The sequence below is a fragment of the Mixophyes fleayi genome, chromosome 5 (genome assembly GCF_038048845.1).
Source record: "Mixophyes fleayi isolate aMixFle1 chromosome 5, aMixFle1.hap1, whole genome shotgun sequence".
Classification (NCBI taxonomy): domain Eukaryota; kingdom Metazoa; phylum Chordata; class Amphibia; order Anura; family Limnodynastidae; genus Mixophyes; species Mixophyes fleayi.
In genome coordinates this window covers 189,989,069-190,011,445 of record NC_134406.1, presented here as the reverse complement: position 1 = coordinate 190,011,445, position 22,377 = coordinate 189,989,069, and the positions used below count along the sequence as shown (strand labels likewise).

General features: G+C 36.5%; 1 protein-coding gene across 2 annotated transcripts in view; it reads left to right on the top strand.

The window, feature by feature from the left end:
• The window catches only part of LOC142158866 (putative phospholipid-transporting ATPase IIB), a 272,638-nt gene that overhangs the window by 35,357 nt on the left and 214,904 nt on the right, over positions 1–22,377 (top strand). For both annotated transcript variants that reach the window (XM_075213200.1, XM_075213199.1), the window contains exons 4-6: positions 8,875–8,988; positions 11,275–11,383; positions 15,482–15,540. In XM_075213200.1, the coding sequence (XP_075069301.1) occupies positions 8,875–8,988; positions 11,275–11,383; positions 15,482–15,540 (282 nt within the window). The remainder of the gene's footprint in view (positions 1–8,874; positions 8,989–11,274; positions 11,384–15,481; positions 15,541–22,377) is intronic.

Below are 22,377 nucleotides of genomic sequence, written 5' to 3'. Positions count from 1 at the left end.
CTTTTAATTGCTAGATATTTCTTTTTAACAAAAGCAAATTAATAACATTGTTTACAAGAAAAAAAGGTGTACTTATAGAGGACCATTCCTACTTTGAGAGACCATGGGAACCTTGTCTTGGCACAATTCCAGGGGTTGCTGAGAAGAGTCGCATGGCCTTCCTGCATCCCCTCTCAGACAGTCACTGCTTGCCTCTTACAGTAACTGCAGGAGTAAGTGCACAGTGACACATATCGCAGTGCTCTTCTCTATGTGAGGAGTGCAGTGACTGTCAACAGGAGGTGGGGAGTGTGATTATTTCCTCTCTCCCACATTTAGTGTAAAACTCATCATGCAATATGGAACACTGCAAACTGATGTTGCTGAAAGTTGCACTATTCTTCTCTTTACAATCATATGTTATCTTTAAATTAAATATAGACAAGCGCAATTTGTGCATTATTGTAATAAAATGTGTTTTTTGGTTATATTCTATAACTACAGTATACTTGAGCAGTTGTTGCACAAATAAATTATACAAAAAATAGCACATATTTTTAATTGTTAGTGATCCTATCATTCTAATTTTCTTTCTGTGTTCCCCGTAGAGTATAAACGGGCAATTCCTATCTTTTGACCATAGTTGAGCGTTTTGCTAATTAACAGACTCATCATTGAACTTAGTATAGTTTTATCTCCACATATTATATTTTATCTCTGCTCAGCCAGAGACTTGATGCAAGTACAATGCTAAAGTGGGCCGAAAGAGACAGCTGCCGTAGCCTGTCTACAGACAGTGAGTGTTTGAATGAGCTCAAGTGCTGGTAGTTGTTTGGAGCCATATGAATACCAGGAAGCCTCAGTAAAGAGATGGAACTGTGGAGCCTGGGAAAAAAATGTTTCGATTTTCATCCTGTAATCATTGATAAAATAATTTTAAAAATAAATCCCCAAATTATGGGTTTATTTGTATAGACCGTTTTGAAAAATATGCAATGGACACAGTTGACCTAATTTATGAAGCTCATTGAATGTCCACTGCAGATTGTCTTGGTTTTACCCTGCTGAACCTAGATGGATCGCTTAGCAAACTTTTGTAGAGTGCAAATAGCTGTGCTATTTCCCCCACCCCTTACTCTTATTTCAATAATCTCATTATGCAAAATGAAATCTTGTTTTTACACTGCAACACAAAACTAGCTGCACTGGTGTGACTACTCAGTACTTGGCAATGAACGGCCTCACTCCACCAACCACCCCTGATCAGCCAGAGCAAATTTATGCTCTGAAAACACATACGTTTGGCCATAGTTCTAGATAAATATGAACAAATTGAGTCACACTGTGCCAGGAAAAAAATTGCATTGTTCCTGGGTAGTTTTACACCTCATTAATGAGGCATGGAAAAGTCATATATGGTTGTATGAAACATATGCTATTTACTTTCCTGTTGTCCGTATTGTGTGTAAACATTCGAATAGTGTTCTCAATTTAATGCTGCAATTTTTTTGGGCTAACAATGTGTCATATTACTTTTTCTGCACATGATATATGGAAAGCATCATATTTTATTGGTGATTTGCAGTACATTAGATTTAGGCTGCATTGTCATCAGGTTTTATTATCTTAATGCTAATAAGTTTGTATGGTTTATTGAACGTTTTATATGCAATAGTTGGAAAAGACTTGGAATCTTATATGTGCCTTTATTAAAACTCGCACAACTAATGGCTGTGTAATTAAAAGGCTGATCTTATGTCAAGGTAAGAAAATGTCAACTGTCTTTTAGACAGATAAATATTCTCATCTTTATTGAACCAAGCTGCTGTTTTCTCGCTTAGTTTAAATTATTAAATGCATACAAATTGCTTAAACAGCACACATTTTCCTAAAGGTCACAAAGTTCATCAAGAATACAGTAAACCATTCATCGTTTTAATTAAAAACATGCGGTATTGTTTTTTAATTAATTTACATTTGTAGTTGGAATTTTTAAACATCTGTTTGCTATTGTATAGTAAACTAATAGATAAATGTTTTTACTTTCTCAGATACTCACTGTTTTCATTTTCCTTTCAAAATACTAGCATATATCAGATGTCTTAACAACATGAAAAGTTAAATGGGTTTTGATTACAATCTTGCTTGATATTAGTGTTTCACTACATTCGGTTAAATTACTGTACATCGTTTAATTACTACTTTTTGTACAAAGGGCTAAGACTACAAGCAGCCTTATTTGATGGCACTTGGATCCTTATGCCTTAAGTTATATTTTACTTTGACATAATAAGTGGTAATCAAATAGAAGAAATGCTGACAGGCGCCATGGATAGGGGTGGAACACCCTTGGAGTCTTCAGATAATCTCGGAAATATTGGATAAACGATGATCCGGAGGGCTATATAAAAAGAGATAGAGAAAAGGTCCACACAGCGTGATTCCGTAAAAAACTATTTTTATTGTATTATGAAACAGCGTGACTAATCTCTAATATAAATCTGTAGCATATAGAGCGCGTACCAAATGTCAGATGAAAAGACACTTTCTTATAATCAATCTCTGCTTATACCCGGGATTACAGCAGGTAAACGGTATCAAATCCCATATACAAATACAGCAAATACAGATCTGGTCATACTCCACTTATTCTCACCAACGCGTTTCGGCTCTACTAGGGGCCTTTCTCAAGGTAGATCAGTCTTGAGAAAGGCTCCTAGTAGAGCTGTGGAGTGTTGAGAGCGAAAACCTGACTGAAGAGGATCCAATAGGTTGTTTGCTGTAAGAAAGTGTGTGAGGCGAGTGTAGGCAATTCTCTCGAGAAGCTTGGAGGGGCACGGCGGCTGAAAGATGGGGCGGTAATTTGCAAGAGAGTTTGGCTCGGAATTTTGTTTTTTTAAAATGGGAGTAATCACTGCATGCTTGAATAGTGATGGAAAAATACCAGTTGAAAGAGATAGATTGCAGACTTTAGTTAGAGGGGGATTGAGCACAGGAGATAGGGACCTACTAATTTGTGAGGGAATGGGATCAAGTGGACAGGAGGTAGAGTAGGAAGATAAGAACAGAGTAGAAACTTCCTCTTCATTTGTGGGATCAAATGAAGAGAGAGTGTTAGAGGGTGCTACAAAGAAATTGAGCTGATTGCTTGTCGAGGGAGATGATACCATTTCAAGTCTGATCTTATCTATTTTGTCCTTGAAATAGGAAGCAAGATTCTGGGCACAGATGGCAGGTGGAGGATTTGGGACGGGAGGATTCAGAAGAGATTTCAATGTGTTAAAAAGGGGCTTGGGGTTAGAAGCCTGAGCATAGATGAGAGATTGGAAGTATTTTTGTGTATGTATGTATGTATGTATATATATATAAATATATATGTGTGTGTGTATAATATATATATATATATATATATATATATATATATATATATATATATATATATATATATATATATATATTATAATATATGTACAATTATATAATGCCTGTTATTAGAGATGCATCTCACCTTGTCTCTGAGTTTGCATACATGGAACTTATCATCTCATATTTGCGTTGGGGTGTTTTAAAGGATCTGCTTAAAACGTAGGCAAAACCTTACCATTTAAAGCTTATTCATCAACACATCTCGAAGCTTCCCTGCTGTATAGTGTGCAAAAATCTTAGAAACAAAGCACATAAATGCTATTGGAAGACACACTATGCCCACTAAAACAGAATATGGAATAGTGGGTATCAGGAAGTGAATTTGTTGGTGACATGTGGAGAAATTTTTGTGGGGTAATAGCTACTATTTTACGTGTTTCTGCTTTCCAAGATGGATTTTTTGCACCAGCCTCATGTTAAAACTGATCGTTGTGATGAATAGAAAACAGCGTTTGGGAACTCAGGAAAGATGCTGGAAATACTTGCATCACCCCTAGGTTGTCTCAGTGGCATTTTTATCCACATGAGTTTATTAATTTTAATCTGACTCTTACACCAACATGAATACAAGGTGAGACTGCTGGTTATCTTAAAGTAATTTTCTTATATAACTTGTGTCCCCATCATATTCTACCTGACAACCTGTAAAAGATAATGGGGATTTATATGACATGGATAAAATCACCCATATCTATATCCACCTATAATCACCCATATCTATATCCATCCATTCGGTAATGCCCAAATTAATTAAGCAATAAAGTGCTTGCCAAAACTGAAATAGCAAAACACACCAAGCAAAAATATCAGTAAAAGTCCCCTAAAATTTTTAAAAGCATAATAGAAAATATTCCAAGATTATACAAACGCACCAACTAAATAAGAAGATAATCTATAAACATTAATAATACAGAAAACAAGACATAATCATTAAGTCCATTGGGGGCAGTGTATTAAGTCAATGAATCCATTGTGTTTCACAATGTAACAGATTTTTTTTTTCCTGATGTCACCCTCTTCTTAAAGGTGTTCTATTATCATAAAATTAAAATTAGCCAGTGTATGTTTAAATTCAACAAAATGTTGTTCATAAGGTAAAGCAGAAAGATCACTTTCCTTCAAAGAATAATACAGTGCCTTTTTAATAGATTATTTATGCAAGGTAATTCAATCTTTAAGCATGAGGGTAGTTTTCTCAACATAAATTTGAGACTTGGGCATTGTATAATGTATGCAATGTAATGGCTATTACAAGTGATCCTGTTTTTAATATGAATTGACAGTTCCAAATTAGGATGTTCAAACGATGATCCTGTCAGAATAAATTGCCAATTCACACAACCTGGGCATCTTAACGAATCAGTCTTCTTTTCAAGCCCAGCTCATGTTTGTCCTTCTGTTTGTGACTATCTAGATGTATGAGAAAATGTTGACATCTCTTATAACAAAACATAAGACAGGATCTGTAGCTATAACATGCTAGTGTTTTAAACTTGCAACTTAAACTCTCACTGAGGTAGTATTAAGTGTTGTAGAAAAATGCAATTTCTTAGGGCCTGAGTCATTAAGGAGAGCAAGTCAAAAAAAATAAAAGTGTGATCCTGGACAGACCATGTTATACTGCAAGGGGTGCAAATGAGTTTATTATGCACATAAATACTGTATTTTTTTATTTTTGCTCTGAAACTTAAAGTTGATCTAGGACATGCCCTACCCTAACTATAAATCTGTCCCCACATTTTAAATTTACCTCCCCCCTCCAATGCAACATGGTTTTGCCAAGGTGCAAAGTTCCTCCATTTTTTTTGCTTTGCTCTCCTTAATGACTCAGGACCTTAGATTCTTCAGATTTAACAAGACCAGGTTTTAATAATTGTCCTCTGGTCAGTTTCATATAATGCTAATTTGCCCATCTCCTCTCTTGCAGACTCAGAAGTGATCCATACTATCCTCAACATTTGGGGAAAAGGTAGCCTATGTTTCAGAGGCCAGGGGTGTATGCTACCATGGTGTCAAATACTGTTTTTACTAGTTTTGTTTCCTCAAATGTTTAGTTTGGAGTCCAAATCCTGAGTCATACCACATTACATCAAGAAAGTTAATAACGGTCTCACTATAGTTCCATGTAAAACAAGTATTGCCAAAGATGAAATGTCATCTTCCCAAATCAGAAACATACTATTTATGTAACAAAAAGGAAAATATATATTTTAGCAACCTGTCAACTGCAGTACATCTGTCTATTCAAAGTAATGCCTATGAATATTAGCATATGTTTGGACTATGTTAAACCCCACTGCAGATCCCTGCTGCAAATGAAAGCTATATTCATCTGGAAAATATTTTGTTTCAAAAATAACCTCAATCAATAACACAAATAACTCAATAGATGGCCCTTGATAAAGATTATTGTTAGACCCTCATTGAGTGGGAATGACGTAGTGGGGATGACCTATTGGGACTTCTGCGGTCCTGGACCTGAATGTTACAATGCGCAAGAGAGCCTACACCATGAAATCAGTCCTGAAGGTGTGCTGGTCCTTTAATGTATTGTAAATATGTATTAGTATTTTTTTTAACCCATATCAATGCATTCTTATAGCACATCCATCTTGTGTCTTATATAGAAACGCAGCCCCATGGGAATAATTTGGAGGAATTCTTCCATCATGCAATGATATAACATGGACAGATGTTAGAATTCAAGGACATGCACTCAAAATAAGAGACCTGTTTGCCCAATATATGGTTTCTTTTACTGGCAACCCCCCTATATAATAATGTATAAAAACGTCATCAAATATGATAGGTCCTTGTGATGTAATAATAGATTGTATAGCTTGTTCTGTTCCTGTTTCTGTGGTGTGGACCTTGGCAAATCCTTGAAAATAGTTAATTCTCCTATATCTTAGGTGACTGTTGTACTTCTTGCTGGTGTTGACTGCTTTCTCCAGTAAATCTAGATGTGGCTACAGGTAGTAGTGTAGTATCCTCCGCTGTGTTTATATTTTCAGCTTAAGAGCTAGCAGTATTGTGATCTCAGTAGTTGGAACTTAAAGCAAATTGTTGGTTTGTTTTAAACAAATGCCATTGTATAACAACAGTGTCCTTTATAGAGAGAGAGGAGAGAAAAAAAATCTCCCAACAAATAATAATGAAAGTTGTGATAGTATGAGGCACTATCTGAAGAAGAGGGATCATTTTTGGGGTCATATCCCCAATGCACTAGCTGTTTCTTTCTATAGACTTATACTTAGAGGCGTATTCAATTGTCAGCGTTAACGCTGCAAAACGAGCGCTCGAAAAATATTACCGTTTATACGGTAACTACTCGCTCAATTTCAGCTCGCAGCTCCCTGAGCAGCGATCTGAAATTGAGCGAGTAAATTACCGTATAAACGGTAATATTTTTCGAGCGCTCGTTTTGCAGCGTTAAAGCTGACAATTGAATACGCCCATTAAGGGCTTATGTAGAGTGGAACGCATTTATGCCCTAACTGTATGCTCAAATGAAAAAGTACATTTACATGTACATGTTTAGTCGGACACATTTTAAGATGCATCCAGCTGTTCATCACTAGCATTTGCGTTAGTAGTAAATGCAACTTTTACATTACCCTATTTGTATACAAAGATAATGTAATGAAGTGTCATATACACGAGAGAATATAGTCTTGACAGTTTTTAATACATGCGAAGGTTGTATAAAATGTAATTACATGCAAACATCTGTTTTTCCTGCCGCAGTCCACATGGAAATATCAATCAAGCAATGTGAATAAATGGCCACAGATTCATATTATATAGCATCCACAGTAATAATTTAAGTGCAGTGTGCAAGAGAGGTCAATCTGTAATCAGCCAATCAGAAGCGGCTACCTAGTGCTGATAATCATTATTACACCTGTCGTTATCATCATCATCTATTTATATAGCACCACTAATTACACAGTGTTGTACAGAGAACTCATTCACATCAGTCCCTGCCCCTTTTGAGCTTATAGTCTAAATTCCCTAATATATGCATTCACATACCAAGAGACTAAGGTCAATTTGATAGCAGCCAATTAGCCTACTAGTATGTTTTTGGAGTGTGGGAGGAAACGGGAGCACTAGGAGGAAACCCACGCAAACACATTCCACACAGATAAGGCCATGGTCGGGAATTGATCTCATGACCCCAGTGCTGTGAGGCAGAAGTGCTAACCACTAAGCCAGCATGCTGCCCACACCTGTCTTCCATCACCCGCAAGATATACACCTCCTGACCGGTTTTTCTACATCTTCGGTTACAATTTTGCGAACGTGCCCTCACTCTTCTCGCACTCTGCTTGATTGTGCATTCCCCTTCTACGCCTCTCCAAGTGGAAGAATCTGTATACAGAATTAGGCATATTTATTTTTAGGGTGTGCATGCACAGTCAGAGAATTTATATTTTATGCAAATAAATCAGACATGTCCAACTGTACATAGTCACTTAGTGTTAAAGGTGTTGTCTCACAATCCAGTAGTCTTATAATTTTATAAATATTCAAGTATAAGACAGTATTTTATATATCTAGTTGAATATTAACTTGTTACTTAGCTTGTGAGAAGTGGGTAGATTGGTAATGAATTCACAGGGGCATATTTAATTAAGTTCTGTGATTGCAGTAACGCAATTACCGAAGGTAATACGGTACTGCAATAATGCAGATTTTGCTTGGCAATCCTAAGGGGTGCGAAAGAAAATCAGCATTATTGTGGTGCAGCGGATCACATTCGCTCCCTGTTCCGGCGCAATACCGCGATCCTGGGACCTAATTGAATATGCCCCACAGTGTGTTAACCATTTGTTGAATGTCATGTTTTTCTGGTTCTTGTTTCTCTGTCCCAAATAATGCATTGAGGGTTTGACTCTGGCGACAGTTTAATGGGTAAATGAACAAAGAAATACTGTGAGAAATACAAATAAAAATGTTATTTGTGTACGTTAAATGGATGTTAACTCCAGGTATATTGTAGTTTGGATTGGCCTCACACCATCCAATTACTGTATACAACTAATGTTATACTATTTTTATTATATATATTTGTATTTCTCACAGTATTTCTCTGTTCCTTTATCCATTAAACTGTTTCTCCACCCATTTGCCTCTGCAATAGCCCTTTGAAGTTCCTTCCTCACTGCATTGTTTTGGACATCCTACTGGACGTGCATGAGAAAAACAAGGCGCAGGCATCCGAAGTAAGCCTTAGACCTTGTTAATCCACAACCATGCTACCCAGCACTCCATGGCAACCACAAGCTAAATACCAGCACACAGGTGATCCCTGCTTCTGGATACTAACTTTAAACTTGTATTCATATTTAGGTGGGGGGAGAAAGGGAATAATGTTAAGGTTGAATAATGAGCAAATGAAAACATATGCTAACTAATCTGAAACTTACTTTACCTCTAATGTTCTTTTCTTTTCTTCTTTTATAGGTTTTGTATCAACAATTCAAATTTTTCTTGAATCTCTATTTCCTGGTAGTTTCCTGTTCTCAGTTTGTACCTGCTCTAAAAATAGGCTACTTGTACACCTACTGGGCCCCACTGGTAAGTCTGTTTTGTGATAAATATGTGTGTATTTGTCTATTTTAACTTTCCATACAGTTTGGTCGATAAAGGAAAGAAAACTATTTAACCCTTGTAACCCACCCCTTCTGACTTTTATCCTTCCACCCCTCAATTTTCACCGTCACCATTAATCACAGGAATGTATGTATCTTCTTCACAGCATTGTTTTTAAATGCTCTTCACGCCAACAGTGTAAAGCAACTCCTCATATTGAAGAGTAATGTTCCAAGACTGATAAGGCTTTGTCACAACAAAGTGAACACCTGCATTCTTTACTTATAACATGGCAGAGCTTAAACCAGTTGTCACACCAGTCTCTCGCACTATCAGCTACCTTGAAACACTTGGGACATGAACCTCCCAAGGTACACATCTACATGAACTGTCGAGCACAGTGCAGCATGCAAGCACAAACCAGTGCAGGGCTCCAACTAACAGGATGAGAGACCTTATAGGGTATATGCAGAGTAACTGTTACACTTACTCTGCACAGTTACTAATGGCAGGGTAGTGCACATAGAATGGGCTTATGGTGAATGTAATTCAGACCTGACTAGTGCACAATACTGGAGCAGTGTAATCATGCTTCACCATCTGGCAGTCGAATCTGGATTTGTCATATGCCAGTAGAACACTTCCTACCCCACTGTAAATTCTGGGACTGTTTTTTTTTTTTTTTGCTTCCAGTGAAGGGAAATCTTATGCTATATAATACAATGGCATTCTATAGCATTGTGCGCTTTAAACTGTGTGGCAACAGTTTAGGGAAAGCCATTTCCAGTTTCATCATAACAGTGCCCCCCCTTACACAAAGTGAAGGCTATCAAAAATAATGGTTTCCTGAGTTTGGTGTGACAGAACTTGACTGGTGCACCTAGCCTTTGCCTTCAACAAATTGAACACCATTGGGCTGAATTGGAATGACAGCTGCGAGCCAGCCTAATCGCCTGATCTCACTAATGCTCTTGTGGCCGAATGGCTGCATATTCCACAGCAATGTTCCAAAACCTAGTGGAAAGTCTTCCTAGATGAATGGAGGCTGTTATAGCAGCAAAGAGGGGAGCAACTCCATATTAATGGCCATGGATTTGGAATGGCTTGTTCAACAAGCACTTGGCCATGTTTTGTTAAAATTCAACACATTACATGTGTACTCTTGTTTATCTGTATTTTAAGTAATGTGGTATAAAGTCATCTATACAGTGAAATGAATATAGACATTGTACAAAAGTTTTTTACACCTTAAATATGATTGGTTGTTAGGAACTTAAGACAAGGGTTCAATGTTCGTCCTTGAAGTCCTCAGTGGATTATCACTGGTAGCTCCACATGCTCATGTTCTTGCTAATTGTTGTCTTCAAACCTCTATGAGCCCAATATGACAAAGACATTGGCAATACTGATATTATGAGTGTTACAGTTGTAGTCTTTCTTGAAAGGTCGTGCTTAACACCGGTGAATGATTTTTATGAAGTGTGACATAAATGTCAGTAATATATGTGAATTAAGGTCATGTGTAAGAAATATTTATATTCTGAGCATTAATCATTTTATTCATTAGTGTATACCAAATTATTAATAAAAAATATAATTGCAAGTTACACTTACTTTACAATGTTGTATTGATATGTATGATAACTGAATTGAAATAGATCGTGTTTTGTTTTTTTTTAACCTCTGTATATTAGATTACAATTATGCATTGTTAACTGATCCATTCCTTGATTGTCAGAACAGTTCAGTTAACGCAGGAAATCACTCGACATATCTGCATGAAACGGTATCTCAAATCACTGGTGATGAAAACAGTGTTTTGTTGTAGCAGTGTATGATACATCAGACCATTGCACCTGTTTACTGTACATCTAACACTTTTTATAGACATTTTAATGTATATAATTTCTGCCATTATAGACACATATGAACACTCATTAAGAGAGATCTTCATGGCATTACCATGAAGAGCAGATGTATATCCATAAATATATATTATCTATATTTTATCATTTGTTTTTAGCTCCACTTTAAATCCCTTTATAGTGTGGGGGACATTGTGGAAAGCAGAATTGATAAAGTAAAACTCAAGGACAATGGTCAAGTGTACACAGATTTCATGATGTCATTAAATTGCATTTCATACTGTAGAATGATAAATTGCATGTATGCACATTTTGCCTCACATAATCAAAATATTTCCCTAACATGCTCTTTGATGGGGCTAACCATATTCGTGTGTGTTTAATATATGTGTGTGGTTTTTTTTAGGGGTTTGTTCTGACTGTCACAATGGTGAGGGAAGCAGTAGATGAATATCGGAGATTCAAAAGAGACAAAGAAATGAATTCACAAATGTATAGCAAGCTTACCATTAGAGGTTAGTAAATTAATAATCCTTTTTCTCGTAAGTTAAGGTTAAAACGGAGATCATTACATGTGTTAACAGTGAATAAACTTGTAGTCTAACTGAAAAAGGTTCAAAATAAACATTGGGTTATCTTTTGTAAGAATTAATGGTAACTGTGAGCTAACTTCACTAATATTGAATGGTCAGATGGCAGATAAGTTTGGTGTCTAGCTCTTATGGCAAGTGTAGAGTTTCATCTATGGCTGCATTAATGTCTGCAGAAGTGCTCACTAAACAGTGAGATTGGTTTCTCGATTTTTGCCCTTCAATTGAGTGATTTGTTTGAGATAAGCTATATCTTATAACACATGTACTAGTTTGATCCTATTTATTTCAAACTTTAGATTTGTACTCCATAGAATTATTTTCTTGCAGAATCTTTAATGGTTTTGGTAGCTTGCAACTTAGTAAACATAAACTACCCTTAAAGAGAAATTATTGAACCTTATCTGACTACAAGTAGCAGTTTTAATATATATAATATATCATGGGTATATTAAATATCATCATCAACATTTATTTATATAGCACCTCCAATTCCTCAGCTCTGTACAGAGAATATTTGTCATTCACATGCCACATTGGAGCTTAATGTCTAAATTACCTAATACACACAGACTAGGGTTAATTTTGTCAGCAGCCAACTAACATGTCAGTATGTTTTTTGGAATGTGGGCGGAAACCAGAGCACCCAGACTAAGCACACGCAAACACGGGGAGACGTACAAACTCCACACAAGTAAGGGAATTGAACCCATGACCCCAGCGCTGTGAGACAGAGGTGTTAAACACCAAGCCACCGGTAAAATTTTGACTGTGTTAATTTTGTAGAATGCAATAATCTTTTCTGAGCATTCTTTTGGAGTTTTTCTCTGCGTCCATCGAAAAGTTTGCAGGCTCTTTTTATTCTAAATAACCAAAGGGATGAACACAGAAGCGAGCAGAAGGACTGAGTGGAGCCAAATGATGGTAGTGGGTTGAAACTGCATATTGTGGAAACATGTGAATGTTCACTGTAATTTCAAAGAAGAGCTTCCACTATATCCATTAAAAATCTTCCACAAAATCTATTGCAGCTAGAATCTTAAAGAGAAAAATGTTCAGCCCTGATTTATCCAAGGTTATACTCCTGATCTCCAAAAGATCAAGGGAAAGGAAGCCTAAAAATGCAGGGTGAAGAAAAGCCATTTCTGAGGACACTTTTACTCCAGAACTGAGACTCAAATAGTAGTTTGTGGTGTAGATAGAAGGCATGGTGTGTGTTTATTGGTGGTAAAACACATTATGAACCATATATAAATAGTATTCAAAAGATTCAAACTGTTTCATATTCTTTTTTTCCTTAATTGTTGAGATTAGATTCACTGCTGGGAGCATTTAGTTGTATCAAACTACACTTATGTCTTATCAGTTCCAAAGAAACCGAAAACAATTTGCAATTTACATTTCAGACACTGTAGGGTAATTTAATCTAACAACACAAAAGTGATTGTCTTATGAAACATTAGTCAGTTTAGTAACGTCATTTTAAGAGGCTATTTTTCTTTGCTCAATTTAAAAACAGAACTACATTGAATGTAAGGACTGTATTTTATTTACATATTATATTTTTATCATGAGGTTACTATTAAATAATCAAGAAAATTTGTGAAAGTCATATGTGTTTCATCATATTTTTCTTGCTGTAAGTACGGGTATTTCAATATCTAAGAAATGTATACTGCATTGTTATTGTCCTAGATGGTCTAAACTTAGTATGGGCATTTAGGGCCAGTTTACTTTAAGTACGAGACCATTAAAGACTTTGGTAAGTAGCTATGCTGAATGCACATTAGCTACACTAATTTGCCATTGTAACTTAAACCTTAAGAAACGCTTGAGCCACCACATCTTTTCTTGACAAAATGTATAGCAAGATGCAAAACTACTGTTGGCAGAAGGCTATCTACTGTATCACCTTTATCTACCTTTGATGTGGGATGTAAGGTGCAGCAATAATTCTGTTTTAGGGTGTACCATGAGCAGATAACCTATTACCTGATTTTCCAAACAGAAATCACCACATACATCAGCCACTAACATATTTTCATATAAGAAGCATCAAGTCATTACTAGTTCACTGGCTGCAGCTCTACTCCTACTGCCTTTATTTGTGTCATTAAACGAACTACACATTTCCTTCACAAATACAGATCAGATTTTATTTGCAAACATTTGGTTGGCTTATTACAGCATCTGCCAAAACATTATATGAAGTGGTTACATTACCCGTAATATAGATATAAAGGCTTTTCAAATTGTTCAGACATTTGCAGCAACAGACAAAACAAGTTGCTTTGGTTCAGAGGTGGTTGATGAGAGACAAATTAATTGCAATTTTGTTGCGTCATGAGCAAGAATTCTTTAAATTGGCAATAAACTAAGTTTCACATTTCGTTAAATTTGTGATTTGAATTGATGCATACATTCTCATAACTAATGCTTCAGGTTACAACATGGCTGCCTCTACTATGTGTTGGCAGAGATGCTCATGTATTTATTTATATAGCAGTGCTGTACAGGAAATATTAATTTAAATAAATGCAAAAGCTAATGATGTGTGCCAGGATGCCCATTTACTCATTTAAACATGCTACAACTGACCATGCATCATTGTGGATCTATATGCTTATTATTACATAGGAGTCTACAAGCTAATTACTGAAATTGATGGCATTACACTTTCTTTTTTGATTACTGCCCATTAGGAGTATAGTACAGACTGACACAGAGCTCACTTTCCATCCAGCTATGGGGATAGATAGGACCACAATATATACCATCAGACATTATGAAGGGCTGCTGTTTCTAAACTGCTTAATCAAGATAATAACACCATAGAAAAATTCAGCCAGGAGTTTACTTTATTTTTGAAGATCACCTAAAATCTAGCTGTTTGTCTTCCATGCACTTAGTGGGTTGGGGAAGCTGACTGGATGAGCTGTGCAAGGTAAAGGGTGGAGAAAGTGGCTTTGGTCCCAGGTGCTCTTCTTTAATATTCACATTCTGCACATGTTGCATTACAGATAATGTCATTATACCATTATATGTATAATGTAATAGATGTATGTAAAGACCTGTTTTTCAATATCATTGAAATTTTGTGTAGCACATAAGAAATATTTATTTGTTTCTTCTAATCTAACACTACAAACTGCAGTGCTTTTATCTAGCGACTGTAATGAATTACTATTGACTCTTATTTCAATGCTTGAATTCTGCATATTGCTCTAGGCAAAAGGCCTCCGCTTTGGTGGACCATAAAATCTAGATGTGCAGCTACCACTGACAGCTTTGAACTTTTTTTATTGGTAATTACACAGCTGGTGAAGAATGCTTTGCTTTTGAGATGTTTTTGGAGAAAGAACAGTGGACTAAACTCTTTGCATTGACTAGTAGTCTGTTAGTTTGTTTTGCAAAACTATTCTCATCCAATACATGCTGTTCTGCATTAATTATGTTTTCAATGCCATCCAATTTAAACTGCTCATCTGAACCTCAGATGGGTTTAAAGTAATGCAAGAAAGACCTGTAATGTAGTGTTGTCATCACCAGGATGTATGAATAAAACTGGAGATACACTGGAAACAAATTTATGTCTGCACTTTTTTCCTACAATGCCAGGCACCAAAATTGGTTACCCAAAGCTTTAGAAAAACATGAGAACTTGTGTACATCTTTTTGCTTAGTGACATTGTGAGCACATGTTGCTATTTGTTTTGCCTTTCCTGCTTTCAATAAATATCCCATGTTTATTCAAAACAAAATTTGAAACAGTGCAATATTTAAGGTCAATAGAATGCATAATAATGAGGAGGACTGATCTAACATGATAAAAAGTGCTATATAAATGTCTGCCACTGACTTCTAGTGTTTTGTTTTTTTCTATCCACCAGACATATGTGTATACGATTCATATGGTTTGTATGTATGTATGTATGTATGTGTATATATAAGTATATATATATATATATATATATATATATATATATATATATATATAGATTCTGACTTTCTTTTTCTTTGTAGGTAAAGTACAAGTAAAAAGTTCAGATATACAAGTTGGAGACCTAATTATAGTAGAAAAGGTAATCAAAACTAAACAATTGTTATTTCTGTATTTATTTGTCTTGATGTGTTGTAGTGGAGGATTGACTGTATAGTCTTAATTTTCCTTAATTATGTGAATAGCTCAGAAAATTCACTCACTGAACACTGTCATATTTTTTTTTATAGAATTATATCCCAAATCACTGCCTTGTTAATAGTAAGTGAAAAATGTACATTATATGGGAGTTTTCTGTATACACAGTAAAGTGCCACCTATTATTGGTACTCACACATGTCAAAATCGGTATGTTTTATGTATAGTGAGCGTTAGAGCAAGATCGGCAGCTTAATTCTGAATTTGTTTATTTCTGAGAGAAAACAGAAAAAATAATAAGTGCCTTGAACAGAAAATTTGTATTTAAAAATGTGTGTGCAATATTTCTGTATGTATATGTATGTATGCATACATGTATGCATGTAAATATATGCATGCATGTGTGTGTGTGTATATATATATATATATATATATATATATATATACACATACATACATTTGTATATATGTATGCATGTGTGTGTGTGTGTGTGTATATATATATATATATATATATATATATATATATATATATATATATATATATATATATGTGTGTATATATATATATATATATATATATATATATATATATATATATATATATATATATATAACAAAATAAGTAGGAGGGGGCGCCACATAGTATAATACTGTATTCAACAATACAGATAGGTGTACCACAAGCCAGAATTTTAGATCACCAAGTGGATATAGGCACTCAGGTGTTAGGAGTGAATCAGTAAGGAAAAAAACACACACACAGGAGGAAATATTTCCAAGACCACCAACACCATACCAATATGCGTACCAGATAAAAGAACTTTAAAGCTTATCTGTAGGTATAGTTGGTCCCTTCATAGATTAGAATAACTTTGATTCCCCTTCAGGCTGGTGGAGTGTTGTTGCTCAATATTTACGGGATCACAGACAGGCACTTCATATATCCTCAGTAATAACCATGTTTATATGAAGAAAAAAGGTTCTCATAGTGTAATACCATATGATTACATATTTATTGCAGAGTAAAATACAGATGTACACTTACATTAAAGATTAAGATATATGCTTATCTGGGTATCTTTAAGCTGGAACAGGACAGCAGGATCCAATAACTATCGCGCTACCTCGTTGCCAGAGATACAGGTCACTGAGTCTTTAGGGAGATAATCCTCAGCAAGGTTCAACAAAGAAAACGCTGCCGCGCTGTTAGATATAAACCAGCAGGCTCTTAGGAAGCAATCCTCAACGCGTTTCGTCTCATTAAGCAGAGACTTCATCAGGAGGAATCATACTGTGTGACTCTCCAAGTCACGAATATAAATAGTATGTGCCGCGCCATCTTGCGCATGCGCACAAGTGGCGTCACCTGGCGTTACACGTGAGGACGTCTATCAGACGTCAGATGTCAATTGGTTTTTTCTCAACCAACTTTATTCAAACCTTATTTTAAAACATAAAACGAGCCTTAGATGTTAAAACAGTAGTTCAGCTATCAGAGAGTGCTTGTGTGTATACACTAAATCCAATCAATCTGTTCAATAGGATAATTCTAATCAAAGTACAAACATATAGTGTATATACATAAAGATATTAATTAAAAAACCTGAGCCAAGATATCACCAGTATTACATTTTTACATATATATATATATATATAAAATACAATTATCATATTAAATAAAACTATTAATAGAAATGTTGTGTATATTACAACATAATGATATATAAATATATATATAGATAGAGAGAGTGTACAGCTGTTCTGTGGTATCAGACACCAATACGTTAGCAGCAGATCATTTAAGTACTGTAAGATTCGAGGTGGGGCCTCTATAGGTGTGACATTCCACAGATGCTCGATCAGATTGAGATCTGGGGAATTTGGAGGCCAAGTCAACACCTTGAACTCTTTGTCATGTTCTTCAAACCATTCCTGAAAATTTTTTGTCATGTGGCAGGGCACATTATCATGTTCAAAGACACCACAGCTATCAGGGAATACCGTTGCCATAAAGGGGTGCACTTGGTCTGCAACAATGTTTAGATAGGTGGTATGTGTCAAAGTAGCATCCACATGAATTTCCAAAGGTTTCCAAGCAGAACATTCAGAGCATCACACTACCTTTGCTGGCATGCCTTCTTCCCATAGTGCATCCTGGTGCTATTTCTTCCCCAGGTAAATGGCACCCATGTACCCGGCTGTCCACATGATGTAAAAGAAAACGTGATTCATCAGAACAGGCCACCTGCTTCCATTGCTCCATGGTCCAGTTCTGGCTCTCACATGCCCATTGTAGGTGTCTGCGGTGTTTGACAGGGGTCAGCATGGGCACTCTGACTAGTCTGCGGCTGTGTAGCCACATACCCTGCAAGATGTGATGCACTGTGTGTTCTGACACTTTTATATCATAACCAGCATTATTTTTTGTAGCAGTTTGTGCTCTTTTATGGGTTTGGACCAGATGGTCTAGCCTTCACTCCCCATGTGCATCAATGAGCACCCATGACCCTGTTGCTGGTTCACCGGTTGTCCCTTCTTGGACCACTTTTGTAGGTATTAACCACTGCATACCGGGAACATCCCACAAGACCTTTCATTTTGGAGATGTTCTGAACCAGGTCTAGCCGTCACAATTTGGCTCTGGTCAAAGTTGCTCAGATTCTTACGCTGCCCGTTTTTCATGCTTCCAACACATGAACTTCAAGAACTGACTGTTCTCTTACTGCCTAATATTTCCCAGCCCTTGACAAGTGCCATAATAATGAGATAATCAATGTTATTCACCTGACTTGTCAGTGTTTTGGTTTTTTTGTTTGTTTTTTTAAATGTTGTTAATCGGTGTGTGTGTATATATATACACATAGGGTTGCTTAGTATTCTATATAATATTTTTTTTGAAGTTAGGGTGCTTAAATGGCTTATTGGAATTGTTTGTTTTTTTCATTTATCACGTGCTGGCTGCTTAAATTTGTGGATATTGTTTTTCCAGACCTGCACCTAATTTCTGAGGCAATATTTTATTTCTCTGTCTCCCTGTCTTTTTCTCTCTCATGAAATGTACACACACACGTGTGTGTGTGTGTGTGTATATATATATATATATATATATATATATATATATATATATATATATATATATAATATTATAGAGCTTCCTGGTTATTACAGCTGCAAATGAGCTGAACTTGGCATTTGACTGGTAGATGCATTAACAGCACTTCAACAGTGAAATTAATGAGTCATTTGGAAGGACTATCCATATGTTTACAACTAAAGCAAACAAACAATCTGTGTGAAGTGTTCAATTTTCATGCCACTAAGGAAAGCCTCAGTTTTAAGCACCTTGTTATTTTTCAAACCGATCTAACATTCTAATTACTAGTAAGGAAAAGTAAATAGTACATGGCTGATTATGGTTGCATTTGTTGAAGATGGTACGAAATTTCACATTTATTTAAAAGCATTTGAAAATGTTGACTTGTACGTGCAATTTGGTGCCTCGTTGTAATGTACAAGTTTTTTTTGCAGTATCATCCAGGTAAAGGAGTTGTGAATATCTTTGAATAACTGTACTGAATTCCACTTTAACCTGTGATGCTTAGGCATCAGACTTTCTTGGCATGACTTTCCATATGACTGTGATTTTGTTTTATATCACAAGTTATGAACTTGTATAGAGTAAGTTGGATAGTCACTCTTGTACCTAGTCTATTTTTCTATGAATGATACTAAGTGTTCCCTTCCATAAATGTGCCTGTGCCTCTTGACATATGCCTTTGAGGCAACAAAATAAGAAGCTTTATGCTGCACTGATACAACTCATACTGCATAAGTACTCCAATATCAGATTTTATACTACCCTCTACAATCCATAGGGCTTTGGGAGTTGCAGTGTGACAACAGATGGACAGCCACATGTTGGCTAAACCTGCAACCTGCTCATTTAAGTTAGCATTAGGAAGGACCATTACATTTCAAGTTGACCAATATGATGGTTATTAATTATTTTTTTTAAATTGTCTATCTTTATTAAAACGTTTTTCAATACATACAAAACATGCAAAGAATAGCCCAGTAACAGGGAATGCTAGAGTATGACATACTGAAAAGTTGACATATAGTACAATGGTAGATGTGCACCTGCTATGCAAAATTATAAGACATTTCTAGTATAGTAAAGAGAAAGTGTTTCAAGGTGAGATTTATATAGCAATGAATATGAGCTTTCAAAACAGAAGGTACAGAGAAATGAAATGGAACCACCAGAGATCAAGGGAGGTAAGCAGCTCTCTACAGGATCCAACTCTAGGAGAACAATGCTATCATCCAGGGGGGAGTAATACCAGACTGGCCCGTGCAACCAGACTTTGTGGAGTTTCTTCAGGGCTTCCATACATTTGTCGGTGAAACGCTCATGCCGAACAGTGCCATGTACAAGAGTTACCCGATCCTGGAAGCGCTTGGGACGGTTCCCAATCCATGATTTAGACATGATCACCTTTATCAGAGACAGCAGGTTAAACACATATTTGGAATGACTTCCTTTAAACCCCTCTCCAAATCCAAATCAAACAGGCACACCCTGGTAAGGGGTGGGACCTCTATCCCTGTGCTTCAGATGGTGTCCCAAACAGGTCATTTATATGTTTAATAAAATTACAAGTTAATTGTATTGCTTTGTAAAATATGTTGCATAATAACGTTATACATCTATTTCATATTTTCTTCTGATGGTTTATACTTATATGTGGTTGTACAAATTAGCTGTATAAAATACATTTGCGGTTAGGTATTTTACCTTTTCCGCAGGTGTATCTTCTTCTTCATTGATTAGATTTGGCCGAGGCAAGAGATCATTCGTCTTTATTGTGACTTTAATATATTTATTTTGAAAGAGTTGAAATTCCAGTGACATGTATCTTCAAACAGGCAACTTATTTTAGTTTGATTAAATATTTACATTTTTACAATCTTTGCCTATTTGAAAGTACTTTTTCGCCCCGGTAAAAGCAATACTTAAAAAATGAGATTATCTGCCAATATCAATTTCTATTTACAGTTAATTTTCATAAGAATCATTTTAACAAATCATAGAATTATAATAAACATTATTGCCACTGTACTTCTGCATATGTGATAAGCTTATTTTATATTATTTTTATGTCACAGTTAGTATCATAATCAAAAAAGCTTTGCTGAAAAGAACAGATGTATAAAACATCTGTAAATAGCTGAATGCACAGTGTGCTTCTGCAGCCTTAGGTCAGCCTTTTGCACTCTCTATGAATTGACTCTGCTAAATAAAAATACACAGCAAGAACATCTGTTACGCTTCTGCTCTCTAGCAGAGTTTTATAGTACATATCTTATGATGTCATCAATGTTGCTCACCAGCAGATTGCATTGTCTAGTAGCCTGTGGCTCTTTACTTCAATTATATACATATGACATGCTATATCAAGTGTTATATATCCTCTTACTTTGGCACCTCGGTAGTTTTGAATTGAGAGCGTAAATTACGGTAGACAGTGTGTAGAAGAGCACTTTTAAACTGAAGGATTTTAAATCTGCTCATATTTCTATACTGGGATGCCAGTCTGTTGTTTTTTGTTATTTTGTTTTGTCTTTTAACTTCTTATTATGGCATTGAAAGACATCTCTTTATTTTATTAAGTTTCTGACTATTTTTTTTGGAGCAATTGTTTTTTGTTTTTTTTTTTGTAAAGAACAACATCCAAATTTTAAATAGAAATTCTTCTATTTTATTATAGCCTATGGCAGTGGTTCCCAAACTTTTGCAGTTCGCGGCACCCTTAGAGTCTCCAAATTTTTTCAAGGCACCCCTCCAAAATAATTATTGAGCAGTCCTGTTTTAGAAGTAGTTGGGTCAAAAAATTGTAATAAGTATTTAGGTCAGGACAGAAATACTTATTTAGTTATATGCAAAAATGCCCCCTCTGCATCCAGACACTCTGCCCTCAGGCACTCTGCCCCCTCTGCATCCAGACACACTGTCCTCTCTCACACTGTCCCCCCTCCTCTGCCCCTGTCACGCTGTGTCCCCCAACACTGCCCCTGTCACGCTGTGTCCCCCAACACTGCCCCTGTCGCGCTGTGTCCCCCAACACTGCCCCTGTCGCGCTGTGTCCCCCAACACTGCCCCTGTCGCGCTGTGTCCCCCAACACTGCCCCTGTCACACTGTGTCCCCCAACACTGCCCCTGTCGCGCTGTGTCCCCCAACACTGCCCCTGTCGCGCTGTGTCCCCCAACACTGCACCTGTCACGCTGTGTCCCCCTCCTCTGCCCCTGTCACGCTGTGTCCCCAAACACTGCCCCTGTCACGATCCCGCTCACTCCTCTGCCGCGCGCCAGCCATAGGAAAAAAAGAAAGAAGACAAAAACTTACCAATCCGCCGGGCGCCAGGACCCAGCAGCCTCCTCTCTCCCGCAGCAGCTGAATATCGACGTCAGTGACAGCTGCTGCGGGAGAGAGGAGGCTGCAAGGTCCCGGCGCCCGGCGGATTGGTAAGTTTTTGTCTTCTTTCTTTTTGCTATGTCTGGCCCGTGGCACCCCAATGACAGCGCCGCGGCACCCAGTTTGGGAACCGCCGGCCTAGGGTTTAAAAACATACCACATTGCAATAATATTTGTGTTTAACTACTTGAAAGGATGCAGGATGTGGATTCAAGCATAGATGATGATGTCACACAAAATTAACCACTGAAATTAGAATAGTAATATCATGTACTTGCAACTAATCTGGAAGCGTGAAAAAT